Source organism: Pipra filicauda, unplaced genomic scaffold (genome assembly GCF_003945595.2).
Source record: "Pipra filicauda isolate LSUMZ 115617 unplaced genomic scaffold, ASM394559v2 scaffold83_size3615187_pilon, whole genome shotgun sequence".
Classification (NCBI taxonomy): Eukaryota; Metazoa; Chordata; class Aves; order Passeriformes; family Pipridae; genus Pipra; species Pipra filicauda.
The window spans coordinates 1,584,809-1,598,118 of NW_024105020.1; the positions used below are offsets into that span (position 1 = coordinate 1,584,809).

Here is a 13,310-nt window from a genome sequence, read left to right on the forward strand (position 1 = left end):
ACTGCAGAGCAAGGACAGTCATGAACATGGTGGCAGTCAGGAACAGAGCTTGACCCATCAGGACAGTCCTCCTTTGGTGTGACCAGGCACAGTCACAAGGTGAGAGAAGCAGCTGAAGAATGGAGCTCATCCTGCAACCCCACAGAGCAGGGGTGACTGTGCCTCCAGGGGACAAGTCCCTCTGCAGCAGAGCGCTGGAAAAATCACACCTTTCCAGGAAAGTGCTGCCGCCCTCAAAGTCCCATCTCATATCTCACATCTTTCTTTACACACAACTCACACACTAGTATATGTTTATTTGTTTTTCATTTTTCACATAACATTTTCAAAAACAATGTTGCCCTTGTGTATAATGATACAAAGAAATGTAAAGCATTTACATTACGTAGACCACTTATTCAAGCCTACTGTAAAATATCTACATAATATAGTTCACTTGAACGTCTGCTTATGAGGAAAGCCTTCAGAATATTGCTAGACCAACAGTTAGAGAAGCAAATATCACTTCATAAAAGATAAGCCTTTGTTTCTATACATTCCTTTTGTATTCAAGGTGCCACTGAGTAACATCTATTCTCTTTATGCTTAATTTTTATCTCACATTCAGATTTCTTTCTTCTGCTCTAGTTTGGAGGATGATCTGAGGTGTTTAACTTTCTTATGGCATCAATACTCCACATACTTCTTTTCCACTACTTGGTGAAATCCAACCTGTACCTATAGCTGGATGTGTTATTACACTACTCTTGGAGGATACAGATGGAAAGGAAGAACAAATCACATTTTGAAATGTTACACTTACTGACAAACAAAATTTATTCTCTAGCTACAGACTAGTGATTGCTTGAAAATAATGAGCATTCCTGATGTTCCTAAAATATTTTTCATGTTCCTTCCAGCATTGGTCAGTTCATCTATAGCTTTCTTCCTTCAAAGAACAGATATCCAAGTGGATTGACTGGTTTCCACACTTGCAGACAGCTTTTTCCCATCTGCCCATAAAATACATGTAGTCTTTATCATCATAGTTGACATTCTGTGCTTGGAAACAGTAAATTCTGTAGTCTTCTTTGGTTGCTCTTGACTCAGACTGTGTCAGAACTCTAATCTCCATGCCTTAGAATATTTAAAGGGAGGCTTTGGCTTAAATCTCATTACTTGCAAAGGTTTCTGCTAGTAGATAATAAAGGTTTCCTAACTCAAGTCCCATCCTACTCTTTGAAGTTTTTCCAAATATTTATTGGATTAACTCAGAGCCAGCTATAAGAGATGGTGGAAAGGAATTATATTATGGCCTCTCCCAGTTGGACATGAGCTGCTCATTTCCCTAGTTTGTTACCATTTGTTTCTTTGGAGCCAGTGTTTTTCCTGATTTCTTTCCTGCAGAGTCTGAAAAACCTCGGGGATGATTTACATGAACAAAAAGCTTTATCTTCAGAGTCTGTGAGAGGCGTCAGTTACGGCTCTGTAACAATGTAGTCCTTTAAGGCAGTTTCTCTTCCCTCCCATACAGATGAAGATAATACACATTATATGTCATGTACCTATTTCTCAGCTATTATAAGTGGTGTCTCTTTGAAGAGGAAGTAACCAAGTCATTTTACTCCTTGTGACTCTCAAAGTACAGCATGGTCACTGATTATTTATTGCTCCCTTCTGATTTATACCAAGACTAGAATCCAGTTAGATTAACCTAACAGGCAGTGTTTTGTATCATGAGTAGTCAATTTGCATACTGCAATTTAAAGGACACAATTTGAAGCTACACCAGATTGGTCACAGAAAGGGTTGGAGGCACAAAAGGGTGAGACTGTATATTACTACTGGCAATCTGTCCCACTACTTCCAGGAATGAAAGTTTTTATTAGTCAAATGACTCTCAAAACACAAATTCTTTCCTTGGCAAAGATAACAACATGTTACAGCTGCCTATGAATCTCTAGGTATGACATATTAGTAGATAAAACAGAACTGAATACTCCAATGTACAGTTATCTGTTATGCAGATGTAGTTTTCTCTGGGGGAGGAATATTCTGAGACAGTCCATTTAAGCAAAGAATAATCCAAATGGTGAAAAAAATTAGGTTTTTTATGGAGAAGTTCATAGATATACAGTTGCCATGACAACTGCATTTGGCTCTGGAAAAGGGAAAACAAATGGGTCTTCTAGGGGATTTCCTTTCCTTTTGTACAAAAAACCAGTAAGTTTATTGAAATTACAAAGGGTAAGAGCACCTCCCTTTCCCTACCTTTCCCATATCCAGAGCACAATCCCAGTATTCTGTGTTCCAAAATCCTACAGATTGCACCCTAGCTGCAAAATAATAGAATCAGGTTTCCTGCATCTAGGCAGTATAAAAATGGAAACTTATATTCTTAACTTCATCAGATCATAGAAGACTTGGAGAAGAGGGAAAGAGTTGATACATATCTGTCTGCTGGGAATGCAGTATATGAGGTCTGAAATGCTCTCTGTGCCTCACGTGAAAGATAGCCATGGTGATTTTTTGTTCTGTTGGCAGCTGGAGAAACAGGCAGAATTTAAACCTTTGCTATGCTATATCCTTTATCGTCTCTCCGCTTCCAGCATATCCCTCCCACGATCACACAGGCCAATGCAATGGGAATCATTGCAATGTACCAGGACAAACCAACAGCTGAAAAGGTAAAGAATAAATATTAATATTTAAAAAAAAACCAAACAACCAACTCTCAGGAATATAGTTCTCTAAGTTCAAGGAGGAAGAGGAGAAATCACAACAAAAAGGACATATGCAAGTTAACCTTCCAGCATGGCTTATGCACCTGTGAAAGGAAGAGGTCTGTTGATTGAACACTCTGGGAAATGTGTTTATGAAGATGGGAGGAAGAATTCGAGAACAACAGAGGGTGAGAATTTAAAGATCAATCCTTTGCATACAGCTGACTCTTCCCAACCCCTGATCAGAGTGGCTGTGTGCCACTTGATTTGTGGCACACGAATTGATTTGTTAAAAGCAGAGACATTCCAAGACGGAAGTAAAAGCACTGCATGGAGCAGGAGTACATAACAGCTAGTCTACCCGCAAGCTGTGTGAATAATTTTCTCCTACAGAGTGGCTTATAAATTAGTAATGATCAAGCCAACACCAGTTGGCCACCAGTTTCCAACACCAGTGTCTGTCCAGACTATTTTTGATTATTCCAGCGTATACCAGTACATGGATTGCCTCCTTTGTAGTGAGTGATACCTATGCAGCTCATGGAAGACAAGGCCAGCACATCCAGCAAAATGAGTACAAATCCCTCATCATAGAATGCTGAAGTTATAACTCATAATGAAGTCTTAAATGTGCCTTTCTAAGACAGTTTGAGCAAGCTTTGGTGATTCATCAACCTCATGCAAAGAAACAATTAGCGTTGCTTCACATTGATTTTACAGCATGTTCTTGGCCAGTGGTCTATCATGCTGCAATATTAATCACACTGAGCTTAAGTCTTCTCTTCCCCTCACTAGGAGCCAAAATAATAACACCCATCATAATTTATACTTCTTGTTATTTTGGTGGCAGTCTGTGCATGAGGAAAAGGAACACTCAAGTAATTAATTCTGTTATTGTCTTTTTTTTTCCCTACTAGTTCAGAAACTGCAGGAGCTCTGGCCCTCCTACACCCAAAGGGAATTTGCCAGTAGTCTCACTGAAAACATCATTTCACAAGCTGTATCTAAATTGGAGTCCTATTCAATAAACAGATATACCAGGACAGCTGGATCTTTACCTCTGCATAAAATGTCAGTAAATAACCTATAGAAGGTGTATTTTGTGAACAAACTATATCAAAGACTACAGGTGAAAGAGTCAGCTAGACTTTCCCCAGGCAATAATTCATTCTGGCACTATCTCTGACAGTATAAAAGGCTTGGATGATATGTCAGCATTAGAATAATAATAACAATTATCCAAAATAAGCAGTGAAAACAGCTACCTTCCTGCTTGACCCTTGTTGGCAGTACTTGGTATCCATATCTGTTCTGGGCCAGACAGGTAAAGTCTGTGTAAAAGTCCATTTCTTCAACAGAATCAAAAATCAATGGTACTTCAATGAAGTTTTCACCATTTTCTACAATTTCTCTAGAAAAAAATAAGAAAAATTTAATGTTCAATACTTTTGTAAGCTATCTTTTCTCTATTTAATATGTTCATTCTAAGAAGCACAAGAAAATGTATTGGATATTGGTTCATTTCTGACCTAGCCACACAGCATTCAAGGACACATGATGTCTCCCAGTCCAGTTCTGCTAACTAGTTGAGTCTCAGTGGGCAGTACTCATCCTGCACTTTTTGGAGCCTACAGGAAAAAAGATCTGAAGTTGTCTTGCAAAAATAATAAAAGGGAAGGAAGAAAGGCAAGTAGAATTCCGTATATCTTTAAGCTCTCTACACAGCATTGGGGAAGGACCTAATTCCTTCTTTCTGATCACCTATTCATTTCTGAAATTAATTATTACTACCAGATGGAAGAGGACATATGGAGAACATAAACCTGCAAATGCTCTCAGAAAACTGAACCACCATTCCTGTCTATCACATGTCCTGAGCCAAGACCTCCATACAAGAAACTGTCTAAGAAGTTTCCAGCTTATTTCAACATTATTGTTTCATGAGTGCAACTCTCTGAAAATGGTTTTCTAGCTGCAGTCAAACATTGTCCCTTGGTATCTTTTAGTCATTTCTGGAGCAGTTGTCCAGCTGCTCTTTAATGATCTGATCATGAGTCTGCATTGCACCATGCAATGGAATTCCGACTGTACCACAAGAAGGCAGGGACACGGCAGTAGGCTCTTTGCCAGAGACTTCTGCAGGGCATTTGTTTTCCTGGTGGTATTTGAGCTGTTTTGCCATGCTGCCATAATGGGGGCTTCCAGCAGAACTGGCGTGTCTCACACACTGTGGGTTCTACATGAACCTTAGCTGTCATAGTCACTGTCCTTGTGCAATTCCATAATAATATGTAACAGCAATAATGATAGTGATAGTCATAATCAAAGTAATTTTTAAAGTCCAAGTAAGAAAGTACATGTGTGCTCTATTCTAAAGCCTGCAGAGGTATTTTATGGTTCCTGACCACAGGTTTAATGCATTTTCACTTATCCATATAAACAAGATTATAAACTAATGCTGCCAATCATGGGATGGGAAAACACATAAATGCTTGGGTATACGGCTGAGTGACCACGTTACCTCTGGCTGCAGCATGACCAGGTTATTATCTGGCACTGGTGGCCACAAATGGCCAAAACCAGCTCACATCCATAACTGTTAAACACTCTTGTCCCTCAAAATACAGATGCCACATCCCCAAACTCTGTTGGAAATGGTCCCTGATCCATGCTAAACCCTAATCCATAGCCAGGAATTCCTTGGGAAGGTGCTCTCACCTTTACTTCAGATCTGTCTCTACCCCGTTTCATTACCTGGCATTCAGTTGCACCAAGAGCCCCTCTTGCACTGCAAGTTAAAACAACAAGCACAAGGAAGCACTTTTAGCCAGACTTACTGTCGTTCTCCCTCTGTAACTCTGCTTTGTTTATAAACCACATCAACACTGGTGTCGTTTGCCAGCCATTCCACATCGGTTTGGACATGGCTGCTCAGCCCAACAAACACTTTGCATGGAAGAGTCATCTTGGAGCCTGTCAAAAAAAACAAAGATTGAAAAACAACTTGGATACACGTGAAGAGCTACTTTTTCTTCTCGTGAAAGTCAACAACTCCAGTGGGAGATCAGGTTCCCACACATGGCAAGCACCACTACATTCAAAACTGAAGTTAATCCCCAGATTACTTATGATCCCCTACCCCTTGGCAGAAAGCCCCTTCAGTTTGTCAGTCCTTCCCAGCGCTAACCAAATCATTTTCCTATTGCAAGAGTTAGCAACTCTTGCTCTAAACACATTCCTCAGGAGGCAAAGCTCTGTCCCTGCAGCCTTGCTCTTTCTGACGTACTGCAGCCCAAAGGGCACCATGTGATTTACCCCTCGGGAGCAATTGCATTAACCAAAAGTGTAGCTTTGCTTGGAGATGTTGTGGACAAGAGCATTCAGCTCAAGGTGGGACCTCTGGGGATAAAGTGATTGTGCAAAAATGCTGAAATTTTGATAAAGTTATTGTAACTCAGAGTTAAGGATAAAGAGACTCCAGGCTGGTCTGGATCTATGGAAAACATAGGGCTCAATAATGCAAACAATGTTATTATTATATTTGTGCAGATGGTGATAAAAGGAACACAAAACACTAAATGGAGGTAGACAGGAAACAAAACAAAACACAAAAACAACAATGAACAAAAAACCAAAACAAAACAAACAAAAAAAAGCAACCCGAAAACTTGGTAGGCTACAATGGTGGAAAGAAAAGTAGTAGGGAAAACTAACAACATCATAGGACAGAGCTGTGTGTATAGTACCCAAGTTAAGAAAGTTTAGTGTAAAATGTGACTGGCATTGTCTAGGAGGAGAAAATGCAACAGACATTTGTTGTCATAATGTAATCTTCAAACAAAAATTGAGATCCTATCAAGTACTTGCTAACTAAAAACTGTCTTGTTCAAAGAGTAAAAACCAATGAAACAGATAACCAGACCAATTTGAGGAAATGTGAAAAAGAAAAGTTCTTAGTGAAGAGGGAACTGTGGGCAGCTGAGCTAATGGTGCAAACATGCTTTTATTGCTTTGTAAGGGACTAAAATCTATAGCACTTCTGCAGTTTCTCCTACCTGGAAGGCAGCATCTGGTTGTAGACAGTAAGAAACAAAAACTACACCAGCACTGACCCTCAGGTAAGATAACAGAGATCAAAGAAACTACAACAATTTACACCAACAAATTACACCATAAGAGGACCTGCTCTAATTTTTATCTGATTTGGTGTTTCCAGAAATAATGTTAGGCCTTACCAAGAACAGTTGATGTTGTCTTTTGAGTTGGATACACAATTATTGGGGTAATTCTTTTCTCTCGTTCTGAAGTTAGAAAGAGAACAGTCAGTGCTAACGCAAGAGCAAACGTGGGCACGGTCCCAGAACTAGAAACGTGACACTTCGCTCAACACCTGTTGTCTGCCACGAAAACAATTGATTGTTAAACCCACTGGCTAAAAGAGACATTCCCGTCTCAAGCCCAGAGACCCGTGTTTGTGGAGACGGGATCCCGTTCTCATCCCGATCCCGAGGGATGCAGCAAAAGGAATTCATGGCACGCCCGCCCCCTGCTGGCCGCTCGGCGCAGCAGCGTCACGTCCCTTCCTCCCCCCCGCCGCCTTCACCCCTCTGCGAAACAGCATTTTGTCCTCGCCCTAAGTAACTATGAAGTGCTTTAACTCCTAACCTCTCTGAAGTAATTTGCAGTGACACCCCCATGCCCCCAAGACACAATTGCTCGATTTAAAAAACACAGGTACTGGCAGGAACGACCCCTGTTGTGCCAGGGGTGCTGTGGGAGACCCATCAGTGCCAGGGCAAGCACTCACGGTGTCCCCATTCCCTTGGCATGCCTGAGAGATAGAGCATGACCTCCTCTCCCGAGTTTCATTAGCAAAGAAGAGGTCTTCTTAAGTGATGTAATGTTTTAAGGTGTCAATCCTTGAATCATAGAATCACAGAATGGTTTGGATTGGAAAGGGCCTTAAAGATCATCTAGTTCCAACCCCCCTGCCATGAGCAGGGACATGTTTCACTAGACCAGATTGCTCAGAGCTCCATCCAACCTGGCCCTGAACACTTCCAGGGATGGGGCATCCACAACTTCTCTGGGCAACTTATTCCAGTGCCTCACCACCCTCATAGAAAAGAACTTTCTCCTAATATCTAATCTCAACCTGTCCTTTTTCAGTTCGAAGCCATTCTCCCTTGTCCTGTCACTACATGCTCTTGTAAAAAGTCCCTCTCCATCTTTCTTGTAAACCCCCTTTAGGTACTGGAAGGCCTCAATTAGGTCACCCTGAAGGCTTTTCTTTTCCAGGCTGAACAAACACAGTTGTCTCAGTCTTTCCTTGTCCAAGAGGTGCTTCACATCTCTAATCATCTAATGTTATATTTACCAACAGTCTCCAGCTGAATTGTCCTGGTGATTTCATACATCACACCTTCAAATGGAAATGACATCTTGCAAGTGTAATAGCCAGCATCTGTTGGTAGCACAGGCGTCATGATCAGAGAATTTGAACCTTTCAGAATGATGAATTTCTCATTGTTGTCTTCCAAAGGCAGGGCATCCTGGAGAAAGGACAGCAAGTGCCATTATGACTTAGATATGGTTACGTCCTGTGTAGGTCCAAAACAAAATTACTTATCCCTATCTCTCTGTTATTAAATATCACTGGGAAATTTGAGCAGTTCCACTTTCCTACCAAAGGGCAAGTTCTTTTAATGTGTATCTATCTCTAAAATGCTCCGTGGCACTATGTGAAACGTGAAGAACCATTATTTTAATCTACTTACAATGTGTGTACATAGTTCTTCAATAAAGAGCGCATTTTAAGATGGAAAAGGTATAACACTCTCTTTTCTGAGTCCTCTTAAGAGCAATCAGCCAAGATATTCTTCTAAGACAAAACCATTTTAGTACCCATGAGGGTTTTCACAATTATATCACTTTCCATATATGACCTAGTAAGACTAATATTCTAAGGTGTTCTTTGAAGACAAATACTAGTAATCATAAAGATTTTCACATAGCTGTTACTTACCCTGTATACCTCATAAACTGTTATAAATTCCTGCTCTGTATCCCTAAGGCTGTCTTCATACAAAGGTTGGAGCCCTTCTAAGGAGCAATGATGTTCCTGCTCCATGAAGGCAGGGTAGCTCTTTCAGACAGTTGTAATGAGAACCATATTGAGGGGGGCAGCCTTTTGCTTAGATAAAGTGGCTCATATCCCACTTCTGAAGGGAATCATGAGCAGCATCATTTTACTGGTGTGGTACCAATCACAACCTAGGCACTGCTGTAGGAAGCCAGCCTATGTATTGCATCCCACGGTAAGACAACAGCTGCACAAGGCAGAGCGTGCAAACATAGTGAAGCATAAATAAAAGTTAACCAAGGTACTATGAAAATACAAGAAGGATCCCCTGCTCTCCAGTGAGAAATCGTACAGATGAGGATGATGAATTGAAAGATATTTGACCTTAGAGGCAAAACCATGCTTGCTACTTGAAAAGCTACAAACTGGTAATTTAGGCTAGAGAACACTCTAAGTAAGCATTTTGTAATTAACCTAGTATTTCCAAACGCTGTATTCCAGTTGATTAATGAAAGCTACCCCAAAGGGAGGAAGCACCCCTGGGAGGTCCTACTTTATGGGATCCACTACAAGAGCCATAAAAAGAAGCACAGTGCCAAAGGGAAGAGCCTGATCTCAAGTGGCAAACCCTGGAGTTGGGTAAGTAATCTATCCTTATATATAGTTGCACTGCCTGTGAGAGCATACAACATGTGGAACACTTCACCCTGTGCTGAATCCACTCCAGAGAACCTTTCTTAAAATATATACATCTGCCCCAAAATTCCCAGTATATTACACTGTGCTCATGACTTAACCAACATGATGTTCAGGAGAGACATAAAGTGGAGATTTATGTGCTAAATTGGAACTAGGCTATGCACAAAAAGGAGGTGAAAGTTCTACCTTGTACCACTTGAGCTCCAGGCTTGTCCGATTTGGTGAAAAATCCCACAGGTCAGGACAAACGATCTTTCCAGAAGTGAAAGTGAAGAGGACCTGGGGATAGGCAATCTCCTGAGCAGCTGTTTTCTCCACGACTGTGAGGTGGATGGAGACTTCTACGCAGTAGGAGGAGTTCCTGCAGACAGAGGAGGGAGAGGTGAGCACCCACCAGTGACACAGGGAACTTGAGTGACACTCAAGGTTTCCTCCTGGTTCCATTTCTTTCCTTAGCAATTTCTAGGAGGCCAGGTCTGAGATCATACCAGGAGGGATGCTGGAAAAATCACTGGTACTCTTCTTTTGGCACAATCTAAACATGTGGTTGACACATGTCTGCCTTGGACATTCAGTCTTTTCTTTTTTGTACACCAAGTTTCCTGTGCACCCTTAGACTACAGCATTTTTTTAATTTTTTCACCTGAACAGTAGCAGGTGTGTCATGAAGTCTCCACCATTTCCTTGGAAAAGGTCCTGACTATGAAAACCCTAATGATGAAATAAAAACCTTAAAGCATGTATTGAAAAACATCTGCAGTCACTATTGCACAACCACAGGCGTTTCTGTGAGTACATATCATATTGTGTAGAAAAGAAGGCATTCTGGCTTTGAAAGGTTTGCAATATTCATTCAGGCCCCAAGTGACAATCACTTCCAGTCCCAAGGAGGACCAAACTTGGGAAGACAGATGCTTAAATTCTGTCCTCCACAACCTCTGAAGCCCTGCCTTGGAGGTGCCTCTACCCAGGGCAGTGACTGATCCTTGAACGGGCCAACAAAGCCAGGGGGTTCGACTGCCACCTCCAGGAGAGCAGCTGTGGGCTGCAAGCAGACAGACTGACACTGCTGCCAGGGCACTGTGGTCATCTCACTTAAAGGCTGGATGCCCAAATCCAAAATACTAGCTTCACAGAAGCAGAGATCTCTGATAGTTTGCTTCTACCCTCATTTTGCAGTGTTGAAAAAAAAATCTGATAGCTTTCCCATAGGCTGAATTGCCAAGGGAATACAATTTGCTTGTACTCTATTAGTCCTGCAATAGTGTTAGCAATGAAGTTATGTACTGGATCTTACATGTCTTTTTCAAACGTGTTTCAGAGCATTTTACTGTAGGTATTAGTAACACTGCCATAGTATTATATATTGACAAACTAAGCCAGAATAGCACAAAGAGGGGATTTAAAAACACCCTTGAAGGTCTCAGGCACTACTCTGATCTAGAACAATATTTACAACCTTTTATTGCTTTGGCCTCGCTATCAGTGTCTTCTCTTCTGCCCCACCATTTCTCGCCGCTGAGACATGTGGAAAGGCTGAGCATGATTTCTCCGCTGGAGTTCTGCCTCTCCATCTCTTCTTTTGACACACATCATTCACAAGGTGTGTCTTGCCAGCAAGGAAACCGTGCTTTACACAAGCAGCTCCAGGGATGTGGAGATATGTTCTCCACTATAAACCCCAGAGCAAGATGCCAGGGATGTACTGGGAGGCTGGCTGGCTGGAGGAGCTTGGAGGGGACAGAGACCTGGGACACCTTCTGGAGTTCAGGCTTCAAGGGTGATGGGGGTTTTTGCCTTCTTCAGTCCCCAACAAATCCAGACCCTGGTACCTCTTTTGAAATGGTACACTGGGCTGTCAGATTGTAAACATTCAGAAAAAAACTGACCAACAGGGCTGAAAAAAGCCATGCCTGAAGTCTCCACCCACTGCAATCTCGTAAGTCTGTTATCAATCTAGTAAATACACATCGAGTCTTGGTAAAGGTCTTCCAGTAATACCAAGGCAATCAAATTCTGGTTTAAAATGTGAAGGAGAAATAAAATGAAGACCAGGGACAAGGAAGATGAAAGAAGGAAGCCACTGCAGAGCCGCAGTGTCTTAGTATATGTTTCATAGGGCAACCTGAAGTACACAAAGGCATTTGCATCCTGCAAAATCCCCTGCCTGCAGCATGTCCCACTTGCCGTAGCTCTGACTGGCTCATAGGTAAGCCAGAACAAATTCTTTATACACTGTTTTCCCATGACATCATAGCCAAAACAGCAATCCCATTTTACAATTTATCCAGCTTTCAGTATATGTAGTTGCAGGAGACACATAATGCACTTAAGATTCTGACCTTCCACATTTTTTCTCTAGTAATGTCAGTGAGGAAATGATCTTACCCAGAAATGCTCTGAATATAACTGGAGTTTCAAATCAAGCTAATGCGTTTGAGACATAGTAAGTTTGTTAGTGCACTGGATTTTCTTTTAAATACTCACCTTTTCGTGCAGATATATACTCCTGAATCTTCTAGCATCACTGGTAAAAACCAGAGTGCATTTTCTTTTGCCCAGATTCTTGGATCTTCATCTCTTCCTGATATCATGGTTTTTGAACCATTTTTATGCCATGTGATATTAGGAGTCAAGGCAGAAAAATCCAAATGTTTGTAACTGGGGGAAGGGCACTTCAGAACCACAGGTTCTCCATGCAATTCGTAGTAGTGTTTGAAAAACACGGTGTGATCTGGGCAGTTTTCTATATAATCAGAGACATTTTTACATTACTGTCAGAGAGGTACATTGAACAGAAGGGTGAGGGAGACAGAAAGAAAAAAAGTATGCCCTTACCCATGCTTTTGACTTGCTGGAATCTGAAAGCAGAGGCACCTGCTGTGCACGTCACCAGGACAAAGAAGAGCCCACGCATTTTTTTCCACAGCAAATTGGAAGAAGGTCAAGGGAAAGTCTTTTGAAATCTACAAGGAAGTTTATTACAAGACAAATGATATAATGAAAATAGTCAGTATTATCTTAGGAGTTAAATGTTCTTTTCCTTAATCCAGACCAGGGGAGCTTTAGTTCACCCTTAGTGAGCAGAAAGGGGTCTTCATCCCTAGTTTATGGAGGTTGACTTGGTGAAACCAGAGCATCTGGCTTGGCACACAGATATCACTTCTGTCCCTTCCCTTTCACTCCAGGAGATGAAAATAGCATACCACAAGATGCTGCTCTGTCCCCACAGCTTTTCAGTGCAACAGCTAAGGGTGGGAAAATCTAGTTCTGCTTATTTTGCAATAAGATGTGACTGAGGCAAGGGTCAGCTGCTTCAAGTGAGCTGTAGTGCAGTAGCTTGGGTGAACACAGGAGCAAAGATGCATCAGAAGAGATATTGGTTCTCTGAAACCATCACCTCAGGTGTCTCCCAAGGTTATATGGCCTTCACTAAATCCTGTGCCACTATGTTTTCCGCAATGTGGCTACTAAAGTAGGCCAGCTAGTGTGGATCAGGCTGCAGGCAAACTTCCTGCTATAACCAGAGCCAAGATTTCAAAGTCTCCAGCAAATGTTTCTATTGGGGCAAAAACATTGACTCCCATCGCATGCACACCCATCTTGCTGGTGGTGCTTAAGTGAGTTTTCAGCATGGACACTACTACATCTGTTCTAAAAAAAAAAGATAAGGAAAACCCTGAACAACTTGTCCTGAAAATCAGATATGGTGACACTAAGGGAAAACAAAACTATCCGCTGACAGTCATTCATCAAACGTCATCTGTATGGACCTGGCACGGACCCAGAAGTTTCTGTGTACATCACTGAATGCTTCTGCTCTGCCA

At 41.6% G+C, this 13,310-nt stretch overlaps 1 protein-coding gene across 1 annotated transcript; it reads right to left on the minus strand.

Moving 5' to 3' along the window:
• Positions 1–276: 276 nt before the first annotated feature.
• Positions 277–12,586, minus strand: IL1R2 (interleukin 1 receptor type 2). Its single transcript, XM_027718173.2, has 8 exons — positions 12,322–12,586; positions 11,971–12,229; positions 9,670–9,844; positions 8,080–8,254; positions 6,938–7,003; positions 5,540–5,675; positions 3,968–4,113; positions 277–2,658 (listed from the first exon to the last, which is right to left on the minus strand). Exons 1-8 carry the CDS (start codon positions 12,398–12,400, stop codon positions 2,543–2,545), a joined length of 1,152 nt encoding a protein of 383 aa, XP_027573974.1. The 5' UTR covers positions 12,401–12,586; the 3' UTR covers positions 277–2,542.
• Between the last annotated feature and the right edge of the window lie 724 nt (positions 12,587–13,310).

Excerpts from the sequence above, each read along its gene's own strand:
- IL1R2 (XM_027718173.2), bottom strand. The coding sequence starts at position 12,400 with ATGCGTGGGCTCTTCTTTGTCCTGGTGACGTGCACAGCAGGTGCCTCT. Across the intron at positions 9,845-11,970 it reads GTATATATCTGCACGAAAAG|GAACTCCTCCTACTGCGTAG; the intron begins GTGAGTATTTAA and ends CTCTGTCTGCAG. Across the intron at positions 4,114-5,539 it reads GTTACAGAGGGAGAACGACA|AGAAATTGTAGAAAATGGTG; the intron begins GTAAGTCTGGCT and ends ATTTTTTTCTAG.